General features: G+C 58.6%; 1 protein-coding gene across 1 annotated transcript; it reads left to right on the top strand.

The window, feature by feature from the left end:
• Positions 1-1,795: 1,795 nt before the first annotated feature.
• IL17REL (interleukin 17 receptor E like) lies at positions 1,796-27,166 on the top strand. The gene is made up of 17 exons (XM_047066422.1): positions 1,796-1,897; positions 6,458-6,485; positions 20,050-20,199; positions 20,383-20,492; positions 20,723-20,837; positions 21,095-21,139; positions 21,390-21,529; positions 21,730-21,801; positions 21,882-21,936; positions 22,434-22,597; positions 22,666-22,710; positions 22,989-23,046; positions 23,249-23,412; positions 23,606-23,686; positions 23,872-24,058; positions 24,689-24,832; positions 26,766-27,166. The coding sequence occupies exons 1-17, from the start codon at positions 1,796-1,798 to the stop codon at positions 27,164-27,166; spliced, it is 2,061 nt and encodes a 686-aa protein (XP_046922378.1).
• The last annotated feature ends 306 nt before the right edge of the window (positions 27,167-27,472 follow it).

The raw sequence follows: 27,472 nt of genomic DNA, 5'->3' as shown, positions 1-27,472 counted from the left end.
TCCCCCACCCACTTCTGGTCACCTGCATCCCTTTGGCACTGGGGTGGCGCATTCGGGGTGCCACGTGGTCACCTAGCAAGTGGGCCCATCCTGGGGCAGCCACAGAGCAGGGACTTGGGGCCTGAGTGGCCATATGGCCTCGCTCAAGGAAAGCCTGTGCCCTTGAAGTCATGTGGTACCCCAGTTCCCACTTGAGTCCACGCAGCGTGAGCCCCTTGGGGAAGCACATTTTCTTCTGACTCACCCCATCTGGCTGACCCAGAGGCTGAAGGTGCTGGAGGCGGGCTAGACCAGGGACAGTGGGAAGACCAATGCCTGGCCTTCCTCGGTGACCCCCAGACATGCCAGCCTGCTGCCACTCTGCTACTCAGCACAGTGGCTGGCGTCGGGCTCTGCCTCTCCTGGGCATCGCGGCCACAGGGGAGCACACGATAGGATAGGAGCCCCATCTCTGTTCGCTCTGCCTCACCAGCAGCGTGCGGTGGGGTGCCCAGAGCCCAGCAGGGACCACAGAAGTCCCAGCCCGTGCATGCTATAAACCAGGTGGGGCAGAGTTGAGGCCCTGGCCCAGCATGGAGGGAGGCTGGGTTGTGGGCTCTGGAGACTGGGCCAGGGTCGCGGGAGGGCAGGGACCACGGCCTTGGGCGATGTTCATTGGCAGGTGCTATCCTTGGGGCAGAGGCTCCTTCGTCCTGGGTCACTTCATGGAGCACGTGGGCCGGTGCAGCTGCACCGTCCCAGGGGCCCACCCGTGCAGGGCACCCAGCCTGGGGATGGGGCCACTCAGAGTCAGCTCACCTCCAAAGCTGGGGTGCCCTGTTGGGGTTCCAGGCAGATCCCCAGCCGTCTATCACTTCACGTGCCCCCACTCGGAGCATGGTGCCCCCCCCCAGGGCCGGAGACGACACACCTGCCCACCAGATGCAGGAAGGAGCCCGGACACGGAGTCTGGGCTTGCCCAGGCGGGGAGGAGACACAGGGGTCCCAGAGCCATGCCTCAGTTCTTTCCTTCCTGCTGCCCTGAACGGAGGCTGGAGCAGACTAGGTGCCGTGAGCTTCTGCCTGGAAACGTCCATACACAGAAGGGTTCCGATGAGAAAAAAAGGCACAGGGTGATTCCTGAGCAGAAGCCAGGCCCCGGGTGTCGCCCTCTGGGGTGAGGGCTCGGCGGAGGGGGCAGCCTCTCGCGTCTGAGGCGTGACGGGGACACCCTGGAAGTGGTGTGGGGTCCCAGGTCCCGCTCCAGGAGAGAGTTCTCCCGCACGGTTGGCTCTTGGCACCTGGGAAGACCCAGCCAAGCCTAACAACCGGGGCCATCGGCCCCCCATCCGTCTCCCACCATCAAGATGAGTGCCTGAGAAATGGGGGTACACCCAGGAGCCACGGGGCACGGGGGACAGCTCCCCAACCCCATGGGCCCTCAGCCAGCCCTGATCCAGAGACTAGCCCCGAGGGGCACCCAGTAACCTGAAACCCCAAAGACTCGAGGTTCCAGATGCCTCCTTTGGCACCCTAAAACTGCGTGGGCCTCTGGCCAGAGTCCGAAGGCCCCACAGCCCGAGCCAGGACCTGGCAGGAAGTTATGGGGCTGTGGTTTCAGCCAGCCCACTTGGGCTCCTTTCCACCAGGATGGGGAGTGTCTGCCCCAGGGAGCAAACTCACTCAAGACTCTCCCGTTTGTCTCTGGGGCTGGAGTGCAGGCTGGGCAGGCTAGCGGCAGCTTCACAGGACCTCCCGCAGGCTCGCCCCCATGCGCGCGCACCCCGTGCTCCCTGGCAGCTGTCACTCGGGCCGGATGCCCGCTGGGCACGCTGTGGCGCTCCTGGCCCTGACCTGGAGCACTTACCGGAGCCTGGCCATCCCCCAGATTGCAGAATGTGGCCTCTCCTGTTCTCAGGTGAGCCCCGGCCCCCCCCCCACCCCCACGCTGTGCATGGTCAGGTGGCCTCCGCGGCTCTCCGGTGCGAGGGCGTCGGTTCCTCCACAGGGGGCACTGGCCGGGCACCCCCACACGAACACGGGCGGCAGGCAAGGGGCGCGGGAGGCCCTGGGCGATGAGGAGGCTGAGGGGGGCCTGGGAGCCCCTGCGGGGTGCCGGGCCCAGCCTGCGGCGCTGCCCTAGGAGATGTTTGCCGAGAGCCCCGGGGTGGGGGCAGGCTGGCGTACCCGCGAGCCGTCCCTCTGCCGGGAGCCTCCCGTGGCTTCGGCAAAGCGTGTTTCGGCATCCACGGTGCGGGGCTTGCGTGCACAGCCCGCTCCGGGAAGGCTGCGGGAGTGTGCCCCCCCACCCCGGACCCGAGGGAGCCGCGGGGCAAGGATGCAGCTCAGGAAGGGTGGCGGCGGTGGCGGCCCGGGGACTTTCGCACGGGCCAGCTGACTCAGCCTTACCTGAGGGAGGCGTTCAGCAGCACCGTGACCCAGGCGGTGCCCCCGGCGCCCACGACTGGTCTCGGAGCGGTGGGGACGCGGCCTGGAAGGTGTCATGGGAACGGTGGGCGATGCAGCAAGGACATGCGCACAGAAAGGACATGAACATGGGGCGGAGGGAAGCCTGAGGGCCCACTGCGTGCCCTGTGACCTCGGGGATTTGTGTTCTAACTGGTACAGCGCACAACAAAAGATGTCGCTGGTGGTGACTGTGAAGGGGACTGGGGTGGCCTCCAGGGGCGGTGCCCAGGCCACCCTGGAGGCACTTGAGGACGAGTTCCCTCTTCTGGGAGGAACAGCAGCCTCACAAGCCCTGGGAGTGTACCCAGCAGAGGAGCAGAGGGTCCGGGGAGCTCAGCGAGGGGCTTGTGGGGGGGCGGAGCAGGGGGCCAGGCAGGGGCACCGGGCTCAGATCCGAGGCGCAGGGACCCGTGAGTGCCCAGGAAGTCTCCCTCTGGCTGCTGGTGGGACCGGTGGGCGCAGAGGGGGCAGCTGGGTCCAGGTGGGGGGGATGGTGGTCTGGGCCCCGCCCACAGGGAGCTGGCTTGGCGGGGGGAGGATCCCGGGCACAAGGCGACATCAAAGTGGACCCTAGAACCCGACTTCAGCTTCTTGGCTGCTGGAGATGCTTCCTGAAGTGGGGGGCCCGGGGGAGGGGGGCAGGTTTCGGGGAAGGAACCTTGGTTTTGCAAGGTGGGGTTTGAGAAGCCCATCAGACATGGAGAGCTGAGGGTGAGGGCAGCTGGGTGTGAGTGGAGGCCGCGCTGGGCCCCAGCCGAGGTCCCACATGGGGACAGGACGGGGTAGGACTTAGCCCCTTCGACCCAGCGGCTGTGAGGAGGAGGAAAAATCCTGGAGAAAAAGGGAGGAGGGGTAAGGGGAGAGCAGGGGCCCAGAGGGGGCAGGGTACGCAGCGCGGGGAAAGGGGGTCACTGCGCACTCAGCCAGGCCCCGCGGCCACCTCGGCCACCTCGGTGCCCGGCTGGGGGCGGGGTTGGGGGAAGAGCGGGTGAGGGGGCAGCTGAGCAGTGGGGGAGGGGCCCGCAGCGGGCTCAGAGGAGGGGTTTGCTCGGGAAGGGAGGCGAGCAGGGAGAGGGGGGCAGCCTCTGGCGACCCCCGCGCCTGCGCCCAGACCCTTCCAGCCCACAAGTTCCCACGGGAAGACTGTTCCGGGGCCTCGGGAAGCGTTCCGTGAAAACCGTCCTTGCTGAGCTGACTTCGAGAGCTGGGGGGACAGAAGCAGAGGACCCCAGAGCCAGCGATGCCCGCGGCGCGGGGCAGGGGCCTCGGTGCTGAATGCGCCCTGGTGCTTGGGGTCACGCACCGTGGGCTGCGCAGAGCAGACCCGCCGGGGCCGGTGGAACCCAGGACAAGGTCCTGTCCTCTGGCTGGAGCTCGGGGCCGGTGGGGGCAGCTTGGGGGGAGGGGAGAGACGCAGATCCCGCCCCAAAGACATGCTCCTGGAGGGAGGGTCCCTGCGTACAGACAGCCCCCAGCCTGGCCCGGGAAGCCCCGAGAAGTCCAAGTCGGACGGAAAACCCCGGGGAGGTGGGGGCGCGGCTACTTCTCCGTCCCCACCCCACCCACGGCAGGGCCCTGGGGCTCTCAGCCAGCCCCCCCGCCCACGCCCCACTCCCTGCCCCACTGGAGTTCCTGGTACACCAGCGACCCTGGGCCGCATTGCCCGCAGGTGCTTTTCTGGCCTGACCTTTGTCCCTGCTCGTCCCTGTTTCTGTGTCCCAGAGGGGAGAGGGTCTGGGCGCTGAAGGGCCCACCAGCAGACGGCAGCCACCAGCGGGGGTGGGGGGGGATGTTGCTTAAGACACAGGGGCAAACAGGCAGTCCCCAGAGGGCAGGAGGTGCCCAATGGCCAGGACACAGGCATTCCACCTCTGGGGAAACACCCGGGCCCCTCTCCCTCTTGGAGCTCCAGGGTGGGGGTGGGGGCGGTTTTAGGCTCAGGTCACAGGTAAGAAGACAGTGCATGCCAGGGAGAGATTCCCGGCATCTGAGGCTGAGGCAGGCAGCGAGGGTGGCCAAGGGCACAAGCCACTGCCCCTCCCTCATCCCCCCGGGGCTGCAGATGGGGCCCTGCTCCTGCTCCCCCTTGTCCCACCTCCAGGGCCTGCTGGACTGGGCTGCCCACTCCTACCCTCCCACCCCTGGGCTGCCGTGCCCCCGGGGACCGCTCCGTCCCATTCTGGAGAGGGCACCCCGGTTGGCTCAGCCCTTCCATCTGAGCAGAGCCCTCTTGCCACCCCCTGGGTCAGTGCCCTTGGGGTCCGGCCGTCGGGGCTCTGCTCCTCACCAGGGGGCCACGGGCAGGGCCGCCGGGGTCAAGGCATCCAGTCTGGTCTGCTCCTCTGAACTTGGCAGGTTTTGGGGGAACTGGAGATTGGGGGGGGACACATCAGCAGCCTCCAGGGAGATAACGGTGGCCAGAAAATGGGGGTGGTGACAGCGGGGTGAAGAAGGGCGGGGAAGGCCGAGTACAGCATCACACGGAAAACAGGTGTTGGTGGAAAACGAGTTGAGCTGACTCCCTGGCTTTTACAAACGCACCATCGAGACGTAGGATATTGATATCAGGGGCAAACTGTCGGGGCCACCTTCACAGCTTTTCTGTACATCTAGCACTGTCCCAAACTAGAAAGTGTATTTGGACCGGGGGCGGAGCAGGCGATGCGGCCACCAGTAGCCACGTCTCCACGGATCCAAGGGGCAGGAGTGGGCCCGGCTTGTAGTCTCCATTTCCCCACCTGTGCTACCAGAGGCAAGTGCCGGGGCTCCGTTCTGAGCCCCCCAGCTGTCCGTGCTTCCTGGGTCCGCGGAAGGCCGGCTCTCCCGGAAGGGAGCAGAGGGCCGCCGCTCCTCGCTGCCACGTGTGGGGCCGTGGCGCACAGGCCCCGCGCAGCGCGGTGCCCCGGGGCCCCAGCCGCCCCGCCGCACCCCTGCCGGCACTCTCCCCAACTCCGCCCTGGGGCGTCACGGCCCACCCGTCACAGTGAGGTCCGAAGCCCGGACGTCCAGCCGCCTCCCCCCGGGGCCCAGTTCAGACGCCCCCTGTCCACGGGCCCCTCCGTCAGGCAGCGGTCTGGTGGGGGTAGGAGCCGCGGAGGGGGGAGGCCAGCCCGGACAGGGAGCGTTCACGTGCTCTCAGCGGCCCTTGCTCCGCGTGTTCCCGTGGCCCACAAGGCCCTGAGCACGCCTGCAGATTTCCTGATTCCTCTGGGGTCCCCCACACCCTTCCTCAACGTCTAACCTAAAGTGTAGTTTGCCGATGTCTCACAGTCTGGGTCGTGGCCCCGGCCTCAGAATGCAGGCTCCCCGAAGGCAGGGTGCTGCCCCATTTTCTTTCATTCGCGAACCCCAGCACCTAATCAGTGCCTAGGAGGTACTCAACCAAGGTTCGCCTAAAGAATGAACTGGGGGGTAGGGGTGCCTGGGTGGCTCCGTCGGTTGAGCGTCTGACTTCAGCCCGGGTCATGATCTCACAGCTTGTGAGTTCGAGCCCCATGTCGAGCCCCATGTCGAGCCCCATGTCGAGCCCCATGTCAGGCTCTGCATCGGGCTCTGCGCTGACAGCTTGGAGCCTGGAGCCTGGAGCCTGCTTCGGATTCTGTTTCCCTCCCTCTCTGCCCCTCCCCCACTCGCATTCGGTCTCTGTCTCTCTCAAAAATAAACATTGAAATTTTTAATAATAAAAAAAAGAACGAACTGGGGAGGGGGGAGGGGGCGCTGGGGAGCTTCCGGCACCAGCAGCGGAAGTTGGGAAGTAGTTGGCTCGGGCCGGTCTGTCGGGTCCGGGTCCCACAGTTTACTGACTGACCACTGAATGCAAGGCCTTGGGCTGGGCTTTTGCGGAGCCAGCACACGCGGACACGGAGGAGGAATGGGGGACTGTGGCACCCCCAGGCCCCTGCAGAGAGTGAGGGGCCGGGTGACTCTCCTGGCCCTTCGGGGCTGGGTTCAGGGGGCGGGACAGCAAGTGGCCGGGCTGACCTGTCACCCTCTCTCGTTCTGTCCTCAGGGCTTCGCCTGCAAGAACCGAGTGAACCGTGAGTACATCTCAGGCAGAGGGGGACTGGCTGCCTTTCCAGCCCTCATCCACCCAGGTCACCAGGGTCCCCTGTCCCCTCCCAGGGGCCAGAGCAGGGAGGCCTTCCTGCTCTGCACGGGCCTTCCCTGCCTGCCTCACAGGACAGAGCGTCCCCCGGATGTCCCTGCCCACCACCTGGCGCACATGGGCAAGGCCCCCAGCTCACAACAGCGGTGTGCCTGCAGACACAAGTCGCCCCTTCCTACTTCGTTGGACGAGGCCACTTTCCAAAAGGGCCACGCAAGTTGCCGCCCCAGCAGGAGTATCTGGAAACCTCCATTTCCTCTTGTCAACTTTTCCAGTTTTGTCCAATGCAGAATGGCCCCCATTTAAATATAGCTTCGTTGTCAGTCACGGCCTTGGTTGCATGGGTGCGGTCCCGCGTGTCCCTGGGGTGCCCCTCCCACCGGAGCGCGTCCCCGTTTCCCGTTGACCCGTAAGGCCGCGTACGAGTTTTCCAGTTTGACGCGGTCTCATTTACCAGTCTCCTCTTAATGGGTTTTGTGGATCTGGGGGGATCTTTCAAGAAATTCTTCCCGGTCCTGAGGTGGTGACACCGTCTCCCTGTTTCCTGCTTTGCTGTGTTTCTAAAGGTTTTCAAGTGTCGTTTTCCTTTAGCTCTTTAATTCCCTGGGGTCTGTTTGCCGTCGGGGCTCCATCAGCGGCCCGACCACTTACCGCTCAGGTTGTGCGCTTACTGCGCCCACGCGGGGTCCGCTTTTCCAGGGGGGGAGGGGGTGGCTGCCTCTGATCCCAGCTGGTTCCCGACGGAGCGAGTCTCCCTCGTTCCTTCCTTTCCTCACCTGTGCCGCGAGATGCGGTGGCGGTGCGCGCCCGCGTCCCTGAACCCGCAGGTGCAAACTGGACGGTGGGGGTGACACGGAGGCGTGGCCGCGGGTGAGCTGGCTTACCTGCGGCTGCGCCCCCGATGGCGGGGGTGGGGGGTGGGGGGACGGGGGCACAAAGCCCAGGGCTTTGGGCTGGGCTTTTGCGGAGCCAGCACACGTGGACACGGAGGAGGAATGGGGGACTGTGGCACCCCCAGGCACAAGGCCTCCCAGCCACTGATGACCCCCCGCGGGAAGGCGCACCTGCCCCCTACCCCGGCCCCTAGACCCGCGGCGGGAGCGGGAAGGCGCACCTGTTGCCCCCACCCCCCACCCCCAGACCCGCGGCGGGAGCCGGGTGTCGGCGCCCCCCCAGTGCCAGGACCCCTCGTGAGACGGCCCCACACCGGGGAGCTTGAGGTGCCCTCGAGGCCGAACAGAGAACAGAGCGAGGACCGCAGAGGACGTGGACGGGGCGGGGGGCGGGGGGAAACCGTCACCCCGCTTCCAAACGCTGCACCAACACGACAGGAGAGGGCGCTCTGTGGCCGGAGCTGCGCCTCCTGCGGGAAACTCAGGAAAACTGGTGTCAGGGACAGAGGCCAGACCCCTCATGGTGACATAAAAGGGTACGAGGAATATAACAACGTCCCAACGGACAATGGAGGTGCACCAGAAAGGCACGCAAACTGTAAACTTTTATTTCAAAGTTAGAAATTCTCGGAAGCGAGGTGACAGCACACAGAATGAGAAATAAAGGAAAAATAATTTTAGAAATGAAGACTTACAGTAGAAGAACCTGCGTGAACAGACCCGATATTAAACACCCAGAAGGGATACAAGGTGAAAAGGGGAAATTTACAAAAATGAACTGAAAAAGAGGTTAAAATGATGTGTGAATAGATGGTATGTGTCGTAGGTTGGCAGAGAATGTCCAAAATACGGCTGATGTGCATTTCTTCTTTCTGAAGAAGCAAACCAAGGCCACAGAACAGATACTAAGCACTACACTTCCCGGAAGATTTCAAAAAGTTTTTTTCTTGAAACTAGCTATTGAAAAGGCAAACCATGAACCCAAGAATATGGATTCTGAATATCTAACACCAAAACGCATTCTAGTAAGATTACTGGATCATAAAAAGAAAGAGAGAAATCTTTTGGGCAGGTAGGCAAAAAGAGCAGACAACTTACAGTGGAAAGAAAAGTATATTAGATCAGACTTTTCAACATTTTCCACCAGAAGGACAGTCAAACTGTAACGCACGGTGCAGTGAATATTGCCACAATGTTGTATTCCGATCATCAGACTTGCTAAGGGACTGGATCTCAATGATCCCAAACTCAAAAAAGTGAAGATAATTATGTGACCCAGTAGAGGTGCGGTGGACACATGAGCCATACTGTAATGTATAAATGTGTCAGATCAACGGGTTGTGTATCTTAAACTTACACAATGTTGTGCGTCAAGTATATTTCAGTAAAACAGCCAACGTTCATGTACAGCACAACAAGCAGGGACACCCGGAATATTTCCCCCAGGGGCCCCTATGAGGCACCTGCTAGGAATCTGTTCCCATGAGGAACAGCCAAGCCGCCTGATGAGACGAACGTGGGAATTAGGTGTATAAATTACCTGCGCGGCTATTTGCGAGACCGAGACTGTGTGTTACAAGACAGACAGTGTGGAATGTCACGGCTTTATGTTCTGATGATGTAGGTTGGGAACAACCATGAAGAGTGGGGAAAGATGAGAAAAGTATATGCCAAGACATGTTTTTAACCATTTCTCATCATCCCGACTGTTGGTGCCGTGACTAAGACTTGCGCCTGCAATGTTGTTTGCGTACAGCCCACGACAGTTGGGACGGGTTTGCCTGAGCATCCACATTTCAGCATGGAAGAAAGGAGAGGCAGACGTCATATGGAAAAGGTGAAGTCAAACCTTTACTCTGAATGGGTGACATAAGTATGACCTCGTGAGTCATACTTACATTTATATAAATATATTGCCACTCTTTCCACAGAAAAATTCTAGAACCAGTGACCAACGCATAACCATGAGCCTCCCTAGTGCCCAGACTGTGGTCTTAAAATACCATTCCCCACCAGAAGGAACCAGGCAGGGCTTCTGAGGGAAGGGGCTGATTCCCAGTCTGGGGCAGAATGAGTATGGAAGAACCTGGGACATCTTGTCATAGCAGAGAGCAAGGAAGCTGTCAAAGACTGTGGTGCTTGTCAAAGGTACTTGGGAGACATCCTGAAGACCCTATTAGCCAAGTGGATATTATTTGAGCTTTAAAAAAAGAACAAGAATTGCAATAAATTGCAACCCATGTGTAAACCCATGTATTCATAATGATACTGTTAAAAAAAAAAAAAAGGAACTCTTCATCCTCTCTGGAGGACAGGGAATCAATTCATCATCTTGAAAACTGGGAAAATAAAAGGAAAGAATCAAGCCTTGATTCTGCCTTGTGTGAATGCCACCTTGGCGTAAGTAGGCGTTCCAGCTCATAAGTGGAAACAAAACCGTAGAATTCGATCACCATTTTGCGTCTCCCAGTGACAGAAGTGCTGGTGACAGCTAGCGCTGTCACAAAGTCACATGTGGCCGAGGTCCAGACACAGCATGCCTCCTTGTGATGGCATTCAACACCAGCTCTAGCCTGCTAAACATCTAGACCCTGAGAGCAACCAGACCTCTGGGTCCTGCTGCCGACTTGCCAGGAATACAAGGGCCTCAAGACGGGTGCTGGGCTGCACCCCTGAGGGCGCCTGGCCGGGAGGCTGACAAAGGGGAGGAGACATGTAGACAGACTGGCTAAGCCAAGTTTGACAAACGGACAAGCCTCAGGTATAGTGTGTGAAGAGTGTGATCAAACCATAAAGAAATGCAAAATCGTTACTACGGAAGTCAGCGTGCTGGTTCTGGAGTGAATGACGGGGTTTGATTGGCTGGGGACTGGCTGTCTGGTGATGATCAGGCCATCTGCTCTGTAATAATTCACAAAGCTGTTTTTTGGGGTGAGCTTTTCGGTATCTAAATTTCATTTTTACATTAAAAAGCTTTAAAAAAAAAAAGGGTCCTAACATTTTATACGCTCTCACTCCTCCAGTATGAATTTTTGATTATTTGTCAAATTTACTGAAAATATCAGTAGGTATTTTCCAATGTGTGTATTTTTTAATATTACCAAACAATTAACTCAGTTCCATATTACCTGAACCATCAGTTTAGCCTCAGAGCCCCCAGGTTAGGGGGGCTTACCTCATTAACATAAACTCAGGTGTGGTTGAAAGTGGTTTGTTATAGGGGTGCCTGGGTGGCTCAGTCGGTTAAGCGTCCGACTTCAGCTCAGGTCACGATCTCGCGGTCCGTGAGTTCGAGCCCCGCGTCGGGCTCTGGGCTGATGGCTCAGAGCCTGGAGCCTGCTTCCGATTCTGTGTTTCCCTCTCTCTCTGCCCCTCCCCCGTTCATGCTCTGTTTCTCTCTGTCCCAAAAATAAATAAATGTTAAAAAAAAATTAAAAAAAAAAAAAGAAAAGAAAGTGGTTTGTTATAAAGGACCAGAGACACCTTCCAGGCTCTTATCTCTTGGGAAATTCCAAGGGTTTTAGGATCTCTGCACCAGATAATGGGCACAGACCAATATATATTTATTATTAGTTACAACATTACACATTTTGATAGGAATTGCATTGAATTTATTACTTAATTTGACACAGAAATGACATCAGAGTTGAGTCTTCCAACCATGAACATGGTATGCCTTTCCATTTATTTACGTCTTCCTCAAAACATTTATTTATGGTCTTTAGAGGCAGAAGGATACTGTAAACGGTTTCCTTATTTTATTGTATTTTCAGGTTGGTTTTGCTTGTGTAGAGCAATGCTGTTTTTGTATATTGATCTCGTGTCCAACACATTTGTTAAAAACTCTTTGTTATTTCAGGGATGCCTGGGTGGCTCAGTTGGGTAAGCGCCCGACTCTAGATTTCACTCAGGTCATGATCTCACAGTTCATGAATTCGACCCCCACGTTGGGCTCAGTGCTGGCAGCATGGAGCCTGCTTAGGATTCTCCTCTCTTCCCTCTCTCTGCCCCTCCCCAGCTCCCTCTCTCTCTCTCTCTCTCTCTCTGAAAAAACAAAACAAAACACCTCTGTTATTTCTAATAAATTTCCTGTTGAGTCTCAAGTTTTATGTATAAGTAATTGCATATTCTACAAATGATGACAGTTTATAAACGTATGATTTTTGTTTGTTTCTGGTCTTATGGCCCTGGCTCCAATCACCAAGACAATGTTAAATGGGGAACCCTTGTCTTAGTTCTGATATTTATGGCAACGACTCCCAAGGCTTACCATCAAATATTAGGTGTATGAGGCCTTTGAAGTAGACAGCCTTGATCTAGACAAGGAGGTGCCTTCCTTTTTTTAAACATTCTTTTTAAACTTTGTGCATCTGTGAAGATAATCATATAGTTTTCCTCCTTTAATCTTTTTTTTTTTAATTTTTTTTTCAACGTTTTTTATTTATTTTTGGGACAGAGAGAGACAGAGCATGAACGGGGGAGGGGCAGAGAGAGAGAGAGAGACACAGAATCGGAAACAGGCTCCAGGCTCCGAGCCATCAGCCCAGAGCCCGACGCGGGGCTCGAACTCACGGACCGCGAGATCGTGACCTGGCTGATGTCGGACGCTTAACCGACTGCGCCACCCAGGCGCCCCTCTCCTTTAATCTTTTAATGAGGTGAATTGTCCTGATAGATTTCCTCATGTTGACCACACTTACAGTCCTGAAACAAATCCTATCTGGTCATGTCTACTAAATTATTAAATCAAGTTGCTAAAATTTTATTTAGGATTTGCAACCATGTTCATAAGGGAGACTTTTACTTTATTGTGTGAGCCTTTTCAGAGCTAGCTGTGACCTCTGTCCTGCCCCTTCCCTCCCCTTCTGGGACGCCCTCAGACTCATCTTGGCCATTTTACTTCTTTCTCCACATTTCTTCATGTGTCTGCTGTGTCCCCCCCACACCACACCCCCACCTTTTTTCTCTCTGCCGCCCTCTGGATCATTTGCTGTGATCATTCACTTCTCTAAGTCTCTGTTTGCTGAGGTCCAGTCCGCTCTTAAAATCGTTTGTTGAATTTTTAATTTCTATTTCTGTGGGCTTCATTTCTAGAAATTCTGTTTGTTTCTTTGGAATGTGCTTGGTCCCTCTTTGTAGTTTTCCCCACCGCACGTTTTTTCAAGCTTGTCTCAGCATGGTTGGTCTGTAGCTCACATCCGAGGTACCTGTCACCGGAAGGCTCTGGGGGGTTGTCCAAAGCCTGTTTCTGCTGGTTCTCCCTCTTGGCACTTTGTTTTCTGGCCTATTTATCTTTAAATATGTCTGCTCGCGCCTGGGTGGCTCAGTCAGTTAAGCATCCAACACTTGATTTTGGCTCAGGTCATGATCTCATGGTTCATGAGTTCAAGCCCCCGTGTGGGGCTCTGCGCTGACAGGGAGGAGCCTGCTTGGGGTTCTCTCTCTCTGCCCCTCCCCCACGTGTGCTCACTGCCTCTAGGGCTCTCGCTCTCTCTCTCTCTCTCTCTCTCTCTCTCTCAAGGTAAATAAACTTAGAAAATAATTTGTGTGCTCAGTGCCCTTGAGAAATGATTCTTGGCATTCTCCAAGGCCTACGATGAAGGGGCTTCTCCAGACCAGATTCACGTCTGTTTCTGAGCGGTACCCACGGGTAGTGCCTGACGGTCAGGGCCATCGGGACCATTTTGAATTGAAAAACGGGTTGAGGTCTCGCGGACCTTCCTAGAGATGCAAACCAGGGCTGGGAACCAGCACCCTAACCCACCAGAGGTTGCGGGAAGCTCTCTCTTCCTCCCTGCCTGCTCAGACCAGCCACCGCCGCACGGGGCCAAGGGTTGGGGTGTCCCTCCCGGCTCCCCCCACCCAGGGCGACACGGGGCAGCTCTGTGATGCCCTCAGCAGACGTGGCTTCCTGTGCACTGCATCCCTCTGCCCTTTCTCAGGCTGCGGCCTGAGGATCCTGATTCTTTCATCACCTTTCACAAGCTTTGGGGAGGCTTTTTATATGTACGGCTTTTCGTCCAGCAGTCACTGTCTTCAGCAGCAGGCTGGCCCAAAGGGCCGGGTCCACCGCGTCGCGGGAAGCGAACTCCCGCTCGTTTTTAAACACACGGAAGCTTTCTTTCTCCTCCTCTTCCTTTGTCAATATGCGTTTGAATTCACCATCATGTTTGATCAACTCCTGTGCTCCCTGTTCCCTTTTGTAAACTACTTCTTCCTTTTGGGGTCCTATTTCTGCTTTTTAAAATACATCTGTTAGGCCTTCTTCTCGTAAGGCCCTGCGGCAGTTCTGAAAACCGTTTAGAGACCACGTGTGTTTACTTCTCCCTGGGTCTTCGTGATAGACTTGGGGTTCACGATGATATCCACAGAATGACTGTCTTGTTTTCCGGTTTTGCACCACAAATAGTCTAGCATGCCTGTATCTCTTCGCCTTTCCTCTAGATACTCTCTCCCCATTTTGTCAGCTAATTGGGGACAAGAGCCTACTCTTAGACATTTTATTTTAAATAAGCAGCTGTCCGGGGTGCCTGGGTGGCTCGGTCAGTTAAGCGTCCGACTTCTGCTCGGGTCATGATCTCAAAGTTCGTGGGTTCGAGACCCACATCGGGCTCTGTGCTGATGGCTCGGAGCCTGGAGCCTGCTTTGGATTCTGTGTCTCCTTCTCTCTCTGCCCTTCCCCCACTTGTGCTCTGTCTCTCAAAAATGAATAAATGTAAAAAAATTTTTTTTTAAATAAGCAGCTTTCCATCCATATAGTTCACTATTTTCCACGCTGACCACGAGCCTTTCTTTTCAATGGCTCTACCTTTTTTTTTTTTAAGATTTTATTTTTCAGTAATCTCTACACCCAGCGTGGGATTCGAACTCCCAACCCCCAGATCAAGAGTCACGCGCTCCTCCAACTGAGCCAGCCAGGCGCCCCAAGCCTTTTTAAAAAAATTATTGCCTTATTTTTCCCACTTTTGGTCTTGTATAAATTAAAACTTTTTTAAATGTTTATTTATTTTTGAGAGAGAGAGTGAGTGGGGGAGGGGCAGAGAGAGAGACACACACACACACAGAATGCGAAGCAGGCTCCAGGCTCTGAGCCCCGAGCTGTCAGCACAGAGCCCGACACGGGGCTCAAACCCGCGAACTGCAAGATCATGACCTGAGCTGAAGTCGGACAGCTAACTGACTGAGCCACCCAGGCGCCCCATGGTCTTGTACAAATTTAAACTGGGTTGGGAGAAACCTGCTCTTCTGGGGCCCAGCTCAGCACGACATCTCGCCAAGGACACCACCTGCCTCTTGTGCATACTGTAGACGAACAGGAAGGAGGAAATTGCTTTACGGCGTTATTGACATACAGCCGACCTAAAACAAACTGTATATATTTTAAATATCCAGTTTGCTAAGGTTTTACGTGAAGCCTGTGAAACCATTACCTCCGTCAGGATAATGGACAACCACATATCTGCTTTCTTTCCATAGCGATTAGCTCACATTTTCTCAAATTTTAGATGCATGGAATCAGGCAGTGGGTACTCTTGTGTCTGGATTCTTTCGCTCTGCGTAATCATATGTGGATTCATCCGTGTGTGGCGTGTGTCAAAAGCCCGTTGCACTGGATGGCTACACCACGGTCCGGTTGCCCACTCACCTGCTGATGAACATTTGTGCTGTCTCCAGGTTTTGGCTTCTAAAAACGAAACCACAATCAACATTCATGGGCAAGCCTTTCTCATCACTCTGGGGTGAATATCAAGGCATGGAACGTCTGCATCGTATAGCAGGTGTATAGTTACCTTCTAAAAAATTGCCAAATCGTTTTGTAAAGTGGTTGTGACATTTTCTGTTCCTGCCAGCAGTGTGTGAGGATTCTTATTCCTGGACATCCTTGTCTACACTTGGTGTGGTCGGTCCTTTCCATCTGAGCCATTCTACAAGGTAACGCTAGCTCATTGTGGCTTAAGTTTGCATTTCCCTAACGTCTATCGATGTTGAGCATTTCCTCACGGGCTTCTTTCCCACTTTTATCTTCCGTGGTGAAGAATCTGTTCAATATTACTCTTTACTGGGTTGTTGGTTTCCTTGTTATTAAATCTGGAGAGCTCTTCACAGGTTCTGAATACGAGTTCCTTACCAGGTGTATGATTTGCAAGTATTTTCCCTCAGTCGGTGACTTGTCTTTTCATTCTCTTACCAGCATCTTTGAAAGATGAATCTTTGGCAGGCATCCAAATGTTTTTATACGTTGTTTTTTCATTTTCATTCAGTTCAAAGTAATTTCTTATTTCCCTTTTCATGTCTTCTTTGCCCCAAGGGTTATGTAGAAGTGTATTGTTTAGTTTTCGAATATTGGGAAATTTTCCAGAAATATTTGATTGATTTCTAATTCCATTTTGATCAGAGAAGATGGTTTGATCTGAATCTTTTTGAATGTACTAAGACTTTTATGTGCCAAAATATAGTCTCTCTTGATAAATGTTCCATTTGAAAAGCATGCAGACTCTGCAGTCATCGGTGGGGTGTTGTGTAAATGCCAATCAAGGCAAGCTGGCAGGTTGTGCTATACAAGGTCACTCTGTTCTTTCCGGTTTTCCGCCTGCTAGTTCTGTCAAGTATAGAGGAAAGACTATTGCAGCCAACTATAGTTGTGGGCTTGTCTCTTCCCCCCTGTAGTTTTATCAGTTTTGTTTTATGCACTGTGAAACTATGGTATTATGTGCATAATATCAATTCCGGATGTTGTGTCCTCCTGATGAATGGTTCCCTCTATTACTGTGAAATGAATATCCTTATCTCTGATAATATCCCTGATAATATCCCATTCTTTGCCATGAAATCCATGTTGTCTGGTAACAGCTACTCCAGCTTTCTTTTGATTAGCCTTAGCATGTTGTGTCTTTTTGCATTTGTGTCTTTCTATTTAAAGTGTATGTCTTATAAGCAGTTTACAGTTGGGTCTTGCTTTTCTGTACAGTCTGAAAATCTTTGCCTACCTGTGGTATTAAACATTTACGCTTAATAGGATTATTGAGATGGTTAGGTTTTTAAAAAAATTTTTTTTTCCAACGTTTATTTATTTTTGGGACAGAGAGAGACAGAGCATGAACGGGGGAGGGGCAGAGAGAGAGGGAGACACAGAATCGGAAACAGGCTCCAGGCTCTGAGCCATCAGCCCAGAGCTTGACGCGGGGCTCGAACTCACGGACCGCGAGATCGTGACCTGGCTGAAGTCGGACGCTTAACCGACTGCGCCACCCAGGCGCCCCGAGATGGTTAGGTTTTTTAAATTTTTAAAATGTTTTTATTTATTTTTGAGACAGAGAGAGACAGAGCATGAGCAGGGGAGGGGCAGAGAGAGAGGGAGACACAGAATCCGAAGCGGGCTCCAGTCTCCGAGCTGTCAGCGTACAGCCCTATGCGGGGCTCGAACTCACCGCGAGATCATGACCTGAGCTGAAGTCGGATGCTCAACCGACTGAGCCACCCAGGTGCCCCGAGATGGTTAGGTTTAATTGATCTTCTTCCTATTTGTGTTTTGTTCCATCTCTTCTTCATTAACCTTTCCTTGTTCTGCCTTATTAGTTATTTCTCTGTGTGTGTGTGTGTGTGTGTGTGTGTGTGTGTGATTTCATTTTATCTTCTTAGTTGACTTATTAGTTCAAACTGTTATTTTAGTGATTGCTTTGGTGTTTTTTTGTTTTGTTTTTTGGATTTTTTTTTCGCATTTATAATATACATCTTTAACTCCTTCGAGTCTCCCTTCAAGTGATAATGCAGCACCTCACAAATAGCCTACGATCCTACCCTTGGCAGCTCCACTTCTGCCCTCTGGGCATTTGTGCTGTTGTAGTCACACCTTCTCCCCCTCGTGATTTTTTTCATCTTTCTTACACTTGGCACTCACCAAGCTTCCTGGATCTGCGAGTTTACAGTTTTCATCAAGTTGGGGAGGTATCTATCACTTCTTCAAGATTTTGTTCCATTCCCCCTTCCTCTGGGGATTCCAGTTACACGTGCATTAAGTCACTGAAGTTGTCCTGCCAATGCTTCTACTGTTATACCATCATCATCATTATCTCTTTCCATTTACTTTTGGATACTTTCTATTGCCATGTTAGGTTCCCCGGTCTTCTTTTTTTTTAATATCTCATCTGCTATTAATCCCATTTGATGTATTTTTTCATCTCAGACATTATAGTCTTTCTCTAGAAGTTGGATTTGAGATCTATCTACCTATCTATCTAATCTTCCATGTCTATAATTAACTTTTCAAACATACAGAATACAGTTATAATAATTGTTTTAATGTTCTTTTTTTTTAATTTTTTTTTCAACGTTTATTTATTTTTGGGACAGAGAGAGACAGAGCATGAACGGGGGAGGGGCAGAGAGAGAGGGAGACACAGAATCGGAAACAGGCTCCAGGCTCCGAGCCATCAGCCCAGAGCCCGACGCGGGGCTCGAACTCACGGACCGCGAGATCGTGACCTGGCTGAAGTCGGACGCTTAACCGACTGCGCCACCCAGGCGCCCCTGTTTTAATGTTCTTGACTAACAATTCTAATACCTGTATCAGTTTCAATTAATCGATTCTTCTCATTATAGATTGTATTTTCCCGGTTCCTTGCATGTCTTGTAATTTTTTATTGGATGGCAGACATCGTGAATTTTACCCCGTGATGTGCCGGATATGTATTTTTGTTCGTACAAATACTGTTGAGGCTTTCCTGGAACACAGTTAAGTTACTCGCAAACAGCTTAAACTTTTTGGGGTCTTGCTTTTAAGACATGTTGGGCGGGATGAGAGCAGCAATCAGTCTGAGGCTAATTATCCCCTATTGAGGCAAGACTCGCGTGTGTGGCACCTACCCAGTGCCTGGCTGAGAACAGGAACTATTCTCGGCCCCGCACGAATGCAGGACACTCTTCCCTCAGATCCTCTGGGCCGGTTCCTCCCCTGCCTCTGGTAGTTCCCTCACACGCGTGTGCTGACCTGTGCCTGGCGGGGTGGACGTTCTTCGCGGTTCTCTCCGAAGCCTTCTCTCCTGTCTCACACTCCGTCCTGCTAGTGCTGGTGCTTTGGTCGGCCCAGGCCCTCTGCCCGTTTCCTCGACTCAGGGAGAGCGCCAGGCTCTCCTGGATCCCCTCTCCACCACAGCCTGAAAACGCTGTCAAGACACTGGCGCATGTGCGGAACTCATGTATGTGTCCCCTGTGTCGAGGACATCGCCCTCCTTCTCTTCCTCGTGTCATGTCGTGAAACCACCGCTCCACACATTTTGTCTGGTTTTCCAGGCTGTGTCAGGCAGGAGGGTAAACCTCACCACCGTGACTCCGTCTTGGCCCCAGTGGGATCCACGGAGCTGGACTTCTTTCCCATGGACGTATTCAGATCCCGTGGAGTCTGTTTCTGAAGCCAGTCAGTATGGGCCCTGTTGGGTGACAGGCTCCACGGCGCCTTACCTACCGCAGCATGTTTGCCCGTGCCCCCGTGGTCGGGCCACTGCCCTCCTGCAGAGACCTGCCTTCTCCACGGACCATCTGCTTGCATTCCATCTGGAGGAGGTCCCTGAGCAGAAGCAGCCTGTGGCCCCAGGCTTGGGGACAGATGGCCGCTCTGTGCCTTCAGGTCAGCGCCTCAGGCCTCGAGCGCTAGGGCCTTTGAGGAGCGCCCGTTCCCGCCTCAGTCTCACCGCAGAGGCGTCTGGTCGCCGTCTTCCTCCGCCTCCCCCTTGGTTTGCACGTCAGCGCCTCAGCCTGGTCTGACGGGCTGTGGCGCCTGCACTTCCCCTGAGTTCTGTCCCCGGTGACGTCCTCCTCGTATGCCCCGTGGGGACCCTGGGGGCTCTGAGCCCCCGAAGCACCCACCGAGCACACGCACCTTCCCCTCCCTGGACACACGGTCCCACCTCGGGGCGACTCCCTCCACCTCACGTGGCACCAGGCCTGAACGGCATCTCTCAGGCCTGCAGACGAGCCACAGCCCTGCACGCAGGAGGGCACCCGGGCCGCTGACTCGGGGGGGCACGGGCCTCCCCAGGGCTCCACGGCTCGTGTGGGGCCAACTCCGCTGTCCCCCAAGTCCCCAGCTGCAGGCCCGGCCGGGTGAAGGCCACGACTGCTGCTCAGCCCCAGGGCCTGCCCCGGCCCCAGCCCCTCCAAGGCCTCCGGGCCAGTCCTGCCTGCACTAGGGCAGCCGCTGGCCTGTGAACAGAGCCCGAGGCTGCATGACATCGGGGTCACGACCCAGGGGCCCCTGGCAGGCCTTTTCTGTTGCTCATCTTTGAAGACGGGCGACGGGGCTTGCCAGCTTATGGGAAGGCAGGCTCCGTTCACCCCTGCACCCCAGGCAGGGCAGCAGCTACCCACACTCAGGTGTGGCCTGCTCCCGGGCCTGGCCCCACTCCTGATCCCCAACAGACAGTTGGCTCAGGGGCGGGTCCACCACTCACTGGGGGCCAGCTCCCTGATGGCTCTGGGGCGAGATGGTGAGGACCCCTCCCCAGACATGCAGCCCGAGGGCTCCCCCCAGGCCGGGCCGCCCACACAGCCTAACCGGGGTGCTGGGGGGAGAGCCCTGTGGCACTCACCCTCATCTCCCCTCCTCAGGGAACATTCTCAGCAGCTTCTGCCGGCAGTCCCCTTCGTCCATGTCCAGGTCCATCCTGGAGGCCCTGACGCTCTCCACTGCCATGAGGTGTGCCCCCCACGACGGTTGCTCCCTGCTCCTGCGTGTGCAGGCCTCCCTCACGCTGCACGGTGAGAGGCCTCGGGGTGTGCTGACTGTGAGGGGGGTGGGCTCCGGGCTCCTTTAGCCCCCACCATCCGACGGGCCCGGTGGGGCAGGGCGGCCCCGCTAGCCGCACATCGCGGAGAGAGGAGAGGAGGACAGGATTCACCGCCCCGTCTGACAAGCCCTGCCCGGTCCCTCCCTTCACCCAGAGAGCCTGCGGGGCCTGGAGGCCTGCTCCATGAGCCTCGACACCCAGGAGACCCAGTGTCAGAGCGTGCGGGTCTCAAGGGCCTCCCGCCGACTACATGTGGGGCAGCAGGTGAGGCCAGGGCCTGACCCACACCTGCCGGGCCACCCAGCCCAAGCCTTTGTCAGGCAGGAGCAGCTTTCCCGGGGCTGCCCCCCCTCCCTCGACACCTGACCGACCCGATGCCCAAGGAACGGGCACCCCTTCTGCGGGGCTCCGGCTGTGCCAGACGGGGCTGGCCTGGCTGGGGGTGGGTAGGTGGAGACCCCGGGTGCGCCTGGCTCACACCTGCACCTGCCCAGCTCCAGGTGCACTTTGAATGCTTCGAGGTAAGCGTGGCCCAGAGCCTCTACGTCACGCTGAGGACAGTGCCCCACTTCTGTGGGGTCCGGCTGGACCAACAATACCATGTGGAAGGTGAGAGCCCCTGGGGCAGGCCCCGCACGGCTGCCTGCCGCTGGCGTCTAGGGACCGACTCGGGGTGGGACACGCGAGGCCGGGGGCAGGGCCCCATGCTGCACAGCTCCCAGCAAGCGCCTTGGCTTAGCTCCGGGGTCACGGCCTCCCTGGAGAGGCGGGACTTCTTTCTGTGGAGCACGTGGGCAGAGGCCCACCCGGGTGTGCGGCTCCTGGGGACAGAGTGGCTGGGCCCACCACTGCCTATGCGTTTGCAGACTGCAGAGACCAAGACGTGGGGAGGAACCTGCCCTTCTGCTTTGGTGAGGCCCCCTCCCCGGGTGGGACCACAGCCCCGCAGCCCCTGGGAAGCCCCGCAGGTTGCTGCGGGCACCCACCGCCCTCCCACCGGGATCTTCTGCCCGCCCCACTTGGGAAATCACGATGGGTCCCCGGGTGCCTAGGGCTGGCAGGGGTCACCACCTCGAGGCTCTCAGGACAGGTGGGGACCTGTGTCCAGTGACCTCTAGTCCCAGCGTGGCCTCCACCTGCCGCCCGCCCGCCTTTTTGTAGCCGGGAAGTTCTCCTACTGGGTAGACCGCGGCCGCAAGGTCATTCTGGTACAGGTGCCCGAGGCTCCCGCGGACTCCGACTACTACGTGCGGCTCTGCCTCAAGTGGTTCACCTGTGAGGACGTGGGTGCCCCAGTGCGGGTGAGCCCGGCCTCGGACACCGCCTCCGGGCCCAGACCAAGTTCCGCCCCACACCCGAGCCCGGGCTCCACCCGCCCCGGGGCCGCGCCCCACAAGCCCCAGGCCCCACCCACCCCGGGCCGTCACGCCCCGCCCCGTCCCAGCCCAGGCCACGCCCACCCACTGGGCCCCCAGCCCCTGAGCCCTCCACTCCGCTGCAGGTGACGGTGAACAGGGTCTCCCGCGCCGTCTCTCTGCCCTACAGCCGAGAGCTGCCGTGCCTGTGCCTTGAGGTCAGTGAGCGTGTGGCCTTCACTGCTGGGAGGAGACGAGGGAAGGGCGGGACCTGCGCTGACCCCGGCCCCTCCCGCAGGGCTGGTCTGCGACCCCTGACGCAGTGCGGATGCAGGCCTGTCCCTTCGAAAATGGCAAGTGCCCGGTGGTGTGGAGTAGGGGGCGGGAAAGGTGAGCGCGTCCAAGGTGCCTGGCAGGGTGGGGGCCGGGCCGGCCCAGGTCCTTGAGCGTGCCTCAGGCAACACGTAGCCGAAGGGGTGTCCCAAGCAAGCCCTTTCAGGGGCAGAATCTGCAGACATGGGTGTGCCCGCGTGCGCGCGCCCAGCGTACACATGTGCACGAGCCCCGGCCCTGCTCACCCGGAAGAAGCAAGTGTTGTCAAGAAGCAAGTGTTGAGAGCGGCTCTCTGGGGGGTGGAGGAGTGTTACCCTGCGCTGGGCTCTGCTCCCTGACACCGCACAGGCACACGGACACACACACACACACACACACACACACACACACACACACACACTTGGCCAGGGCCCAGAGACCCGCAGGGAAACTGCACCTGAGTCTCGACGTGGCCCAGCAGTCCCTTAAGCAGGTGCTGGGCTCAGCTGACTGGAGCCCCCGGGGAGGGTCCCTGCAGACACAGAGGCACTGTGGGACGCCATCCGCTACCACCCCGGAAGCCAGGCACTGAGCTGGGAGCCCGCCTGTCCCGTGAGCGGCCACGTGAGCCTGTGCTGGCGCCCGGAGCCAGGGGCCCTCTGCCACGAGCTGGAGCACTCCGGCCGGTCGGCACGGGGCAGGGTGAGTGGCCACCGGGCGGGGTGGGGGTGGGCACGGACGGCCAGGGCCTGACCCGAGCCCCCCCACAGGTGCAGTACCCGCTGGTGGACACACAGCCCCAGCTCTGCCTGAAGGTGAGTGGGCCGGCGCCAGCCTGGCGCTTAGGGAGAGGCAGCAGGGAGGCCGGCAGAGGGGTCGGCAGAGGGATGGGGGGGGGGGGCGGGGACGTGCGGCCACACTCACTCCAGACCTTGCCCGGCCCTGGGGTCCAGCCTCCCAGTGACCCCTCTGCCCCCCACCCTGGTCTGACAGCGGGTGCAGCTGAATGGTTCTGCGGGGAGGAGGCCCAGCCTGCCCGAGGCCCCGGCCACCCCCCACCTGCCACAGCTCACCCCTCATGTCCTCTCTGCAGTTCTCCACCAGCCGGGGCTTCTGGGTGAGGTGCCCTTTCGAACGACTAGGCTTCCCAGGTGAGCTCTCCGTGGGGCCGCAGGGCAGGGAGGGCGCCTGGGCCTTTTGCTGTGTGGTTGCAGCAAATAACGCCCTTTTCTGCGCTCCGAGAGATGCCTCGTGGCCAGGCAGGCAGGATGACAGGGTGCCGGGTCAGTGAGAAGGGGAGTGGAAGTGGCGGCGGGGGGGGGTGCTGCTGGGCCTCAACCCTCCACCCCACAGCCTGGAAGATGACTGTCCGGCCAGCCGCATCTCAGGGCCACCTCCGGGTCACCTTCTTCTCGCCCAGCGCTGCCAGCTTCAAGGTGCACCTGTGTCACCAAAGGAAGATGTGGCCCCCTGCCTGCCACCCAGCGATCCAGGCCACGCCTCTCCCTCCAGCCTCAGTGAGCCAGGCGGGGTGGGCACCTCTCTGGGGAAGGTGGTTGACCCCTTGGCTTCCCTGGAGACCGCCTGGTGTGGAGGGGTGCAGGGCCGCTCTGCTGTGTGTGACACCTGTGTCCCTGGGCCACGGCGACACACTACGGCCGGTCTTGCCCCCACCCCCACTTCCCGCGACCTGCCCCTCTCCCAACCCAGGGTGGCTTCCTGGCTGCCTCCGCGGTTGCCTTCGTGGACATCCCCAGGGACGAGGCTTGTGTCCCCAGCACCTGCATCCAGGTGGGTGGTGCTGCCCCACCCCGCCCCCACCCACCTGCTCCAGTCCCAGACCTGTTTCCCTGCCATCAGCCCACAGGGGAACTCCTGCCCCCCAAAGCTCCTCTCCAGGCTGTCGCTCTGGGGGACACGGTTGGGGTGCAGGGAGGGGGCCGCGGGCTGACCGAGCTGCCCCCCCCCGCCTGCAGGGCTGGAGGACCGATGTGCACTTCTCCACCCCCCAGCAGCTGTGTGATCTTCAATGCAGTGAGTGCCGGGCCTGGGCCTCGACCCCGGGGGTGCGGGGGCAGTGGACGCTCACGGGCCGCAGGAGGCCGGGGCTGGACCCCATCCTCAGCTCGGAGCCGGTCGCGGGCTCTCACTCTCAGGGCAGGGGTAGTGTGCGCTGCTCGGGAGACCGGGCGCCAGTGGGGGACAGAGGGGCCACCTGCCTTGGAGGCAGGCCAGGCTTCCGAGCCAGGGCGAAGCCAGGCCGGATGGGAGGTAGGGGCCCGGCCCCACCCCCACCCCCGAGGTCCATCCTTGGGCACCCGCGGTACAGCTTCCTCCTCCCTGCGTGTCCACCACCCCCGGCCGGGCTTCTGGTTCCAACTGTCGGGGACCTCGGGACGTCCATCAGCCCGCCTTCACCCACCCAAGCCGCTTAGGCCGAGACTCCTGGGATCTCGGGCTTAGCAAGAGGCAGAGCGAACCGTGTAGGCCCTGGGTGTGGCCCAGGAGGGTGGCCTCTGCCTGCGGGGCCTGAGAAGGGCACCGGGCTGTTAAGTGGGAGCGGGCATCGCCACCTGCATGTGTGGAAGCCCTCTGGCTGCTGACGGAGAGTGGACGGCAGGAGCCCTGGAGGGAGAGGGAGATGGGAAGGGGCGGGCTCGTACCCAGGCCTCCGGGCGGCTCGCACCCTTCCCAAAGCTGGTGGCCTGGCCAGGGCCTCTTACACCCGTGTCTTCCAACCCCTCCCAGCCCCCAGAGGAGCTTTTCAGTCAAGTCTGGGCCCCCGTTCCTCAGCCAAGATCCCCTCCAGCAGATCACAGGCCAAAGGGGCGACGGTCACCCCTGAGGGCCCGTATCTGGGGCGGGGCTCCACCGCCTGCCAGCCAGGTGACCTGGGAGCTGACCCCAGCCACTGCCAGAACCTCCATGCCACACCGGGTGAGTCCCAGGGTCCCAGGGACCGGCCTGTGAGCAGAGAGACCGGGCTGCTTTGGGGGTCTAAGTGGACTGCCCCCGAAGAAAGGACGGGAAGCCTGGAAAGGCCTGGAAGGGCCTAGAAGGGCCTGCCCAGTGAGCCCGGAGCATTTGGAGCCCACGGCTCCCTCTCCTTCCCCCGGCCACACAGCTGGGGGTGAGCTGGAGGAGGCTGTGCCCCCCAGACAAGGTTGGTATTGTGTAGACTGAACCAGCACTCCCGTCCCTGTCTTTCCAGCTGCCACCCAGGGGACAGCGGACTGAGGCCGGAGCCTCACGGAGCACAAGCAGGCGCCCTGGCTGAATGCTGGGGTGCAGAGGGCTCACATCTGGGGCTCCGAGCCTCTAGCAGCAAAAGCCAGGCCTCAGAACTTAGAGGTGGCTCGCCTGCACACGGGCTGTGGGGCCGGCCACCTTGCGTCTCCCCAGCCGCGCACAGCTCCCTGGGGGCCCTCAAGCTGGGCGGGGAGCTTTGGGTCAGATGAAGGGCCCTCAGCCCCTCCCTGGACCCCCCGCCGAAGGCCACGGAATGGCTGGGTGGGCTGCCCTCTCTCCTGGATGGCCTGGCCTCTGACCTGTCCCGTCTCAGCTTGGTGCAGGCTCCCTCCGGACCACCCGGGGTCACGGCCCCCATCCCTGGCCCCTGCCTGAGCGCTGGAGAGCAGAGTGCGACCCCACACTTGCTACGGCCGACCAGGCGCCGTTGGCTCAGGACCACCCCCAGCCCCTGCCCAGAGCGCTCCCATACTGACTGTCCACATGCTAGCAGGGCGGCCCCCCCCCACTGCCCAGGCGGGGCCTCCGCCCGGCCCCCTGCACCCACCCTCCCAGAGCTCAGGTCACCTTGCGCAGCCCAGCCAGTCGGGCCAAGGCCGGCCACTTCCTCTGGCCTCAGGGGCCACCCGCCGGGATGTGCCCTTCTCAGAAGTGTCATTAAGGGCCACTGTGTGCCATCTGTGCTCAAGGACCACAGAGGGACCCTTGGCCCTGCAGCGTGATTTCCACACCCAGGCCAGGGGTCGCCCAGCGGCCGGCCCGGCAGATGCGCCCCCACAGAACTGTCCTGCTTGCTCACAAGCACCGCCAGGCTGTCCCTCCTGCATCTGGAGTCCCTGACCACAGTGGCCCCCCACCAGGCACCCCGGGCCTGGCCCCCTTCCTGCCTTTCGGGGGGGTGGGGGTGGGGGGGGTGGCTACAGCAGACCAGGGGTGGGCGAAACCAGTAAACACTTGTGCGTGGAGCTCGCCTCTTCCCTTGAGGACAGACACGGGGTCTGCAGGGCGACGGAAGCCCTGCGGCAGGTGGGGTGGGGGAGGGTTATGGCGCCCAGCTGTACCTGTTAAAATGGGGGGGGGCGGGATTGCCGAGGAGGCGAGGGCGGAACCACAGGCCACAGACGGAGCCTGCTGCCCTCCCCCCGCGACCCCCACCACGTACGAGCCCCAGGCTGTCCCCCGAGGACACCCCATAGGCTGGAGATGCCAATTCCTCGGCGACCTGCCCGGGGCCACGTATGGGAGGGACAGTGGGAGGAGAGGGGTGTCCCGCTGGTTCACCCCTGCTGGCGCTCAGCCGGGAGATCCGCCCCTCACATTGAAGGGGCGGAGCAAGGGGGCGCCCTTTCCTGCAACCCCCTCCAGCGTCTGGTCCCGGAAAGGGACCGTGAGAGGCCGGGTCAAACAGGAGCTGAAAGGAGGGTGAGAGGGGGGTGGGCGGAGGGGCAGAGAGGCCTCACCCTCGGGTCCCAGGCCGCCCACCCCCATCCCAGGTCAGGGTTTCGGAGGTGGCGGGCTGCGGTCTGCGCTCACCACGTTTTCGCATCGTCCGGCACTTGGAGGCGAGGGGTCCTCTTACCCCCCCAACACCGTCTGCCCGCGGTGCCCCCTCCCCGTCAAGGCGCAGGGCAGGGAGGGGGACTGGGCGCTGGCTACGACTGTGCCGCCCCTGCCCTGCGTTCCCGCTCCCCTCACCTGGACCATCCGGGCTCGGGCCCAGGGCTACCCCCGAAAATCCTCACCTGCCGGGAGGTGGAGCAGGGAGGGGGTGCGGGAGCAGACCAGAGGCGGGCGCCTTCAGGACCTGCGGGAGCCCTGGCCTTCCACGGGTGGGGGAAACCGAGCCTGTCGAGGACATTCGGGGCTGTAGGGACCGGGGTGAGGAGGGGCCTCCTCGGGCACGGCTTCCCGGCTGTCCGCGTGTGTGCTGCCACCAAGTGGCGGTGGCGCTCAGAGATCAACCTCCAAGCCAAGGTCTTAGGCCACACCCAGCGCCCCCTGGCCTGGCAGATCCCGCTTTGACCAGTAACACCCTCCCCCATCCCAGGCCACTCCTGCCCAGGAGAAAGACGCTGAGGAACTCAGGCCCCAGGATGGGAAGGGCTAAAGGTAGGTGGCTAGGTCACCCCGGCCCGGGCTCTCACTTGACCCACAGGGAGTCTTTGGGACATCTGCGTGCCTCATTCATTCACGCGTTCATTCACCCATTTCTCAAGCAGGTGCTGAGTACCACTGGGTGCCCCGCTGACCCAGCATCAGGAAGTAACATTGACAAAGATCCCCGCCCTTGCAGCTGGGGACCAAGCCTGGGTCTGCCCCGGACCGAGG

Source organism: Lynx rufus, unplaced genomic scaffold (genome assembly GCF_022079265.1).
Source record: "Lynx rufus isolate CCGP_SWC_20201006 ecotype Redwood Valley unplaced genomic scaffold, mLynRuf1.p SCAF_7, whole genome shotgun sequence".
Taxonomy (NCBI): Eukaryota; Metazoa; Chordata; class Mammalia; order Carnivora; family Felidae; genus Lynx; species Lynx rufus.
Note: the sequence above shows the minus strand (reverse complement) of the source record. Positions and strands in the feature narration are given on the sequence as shown.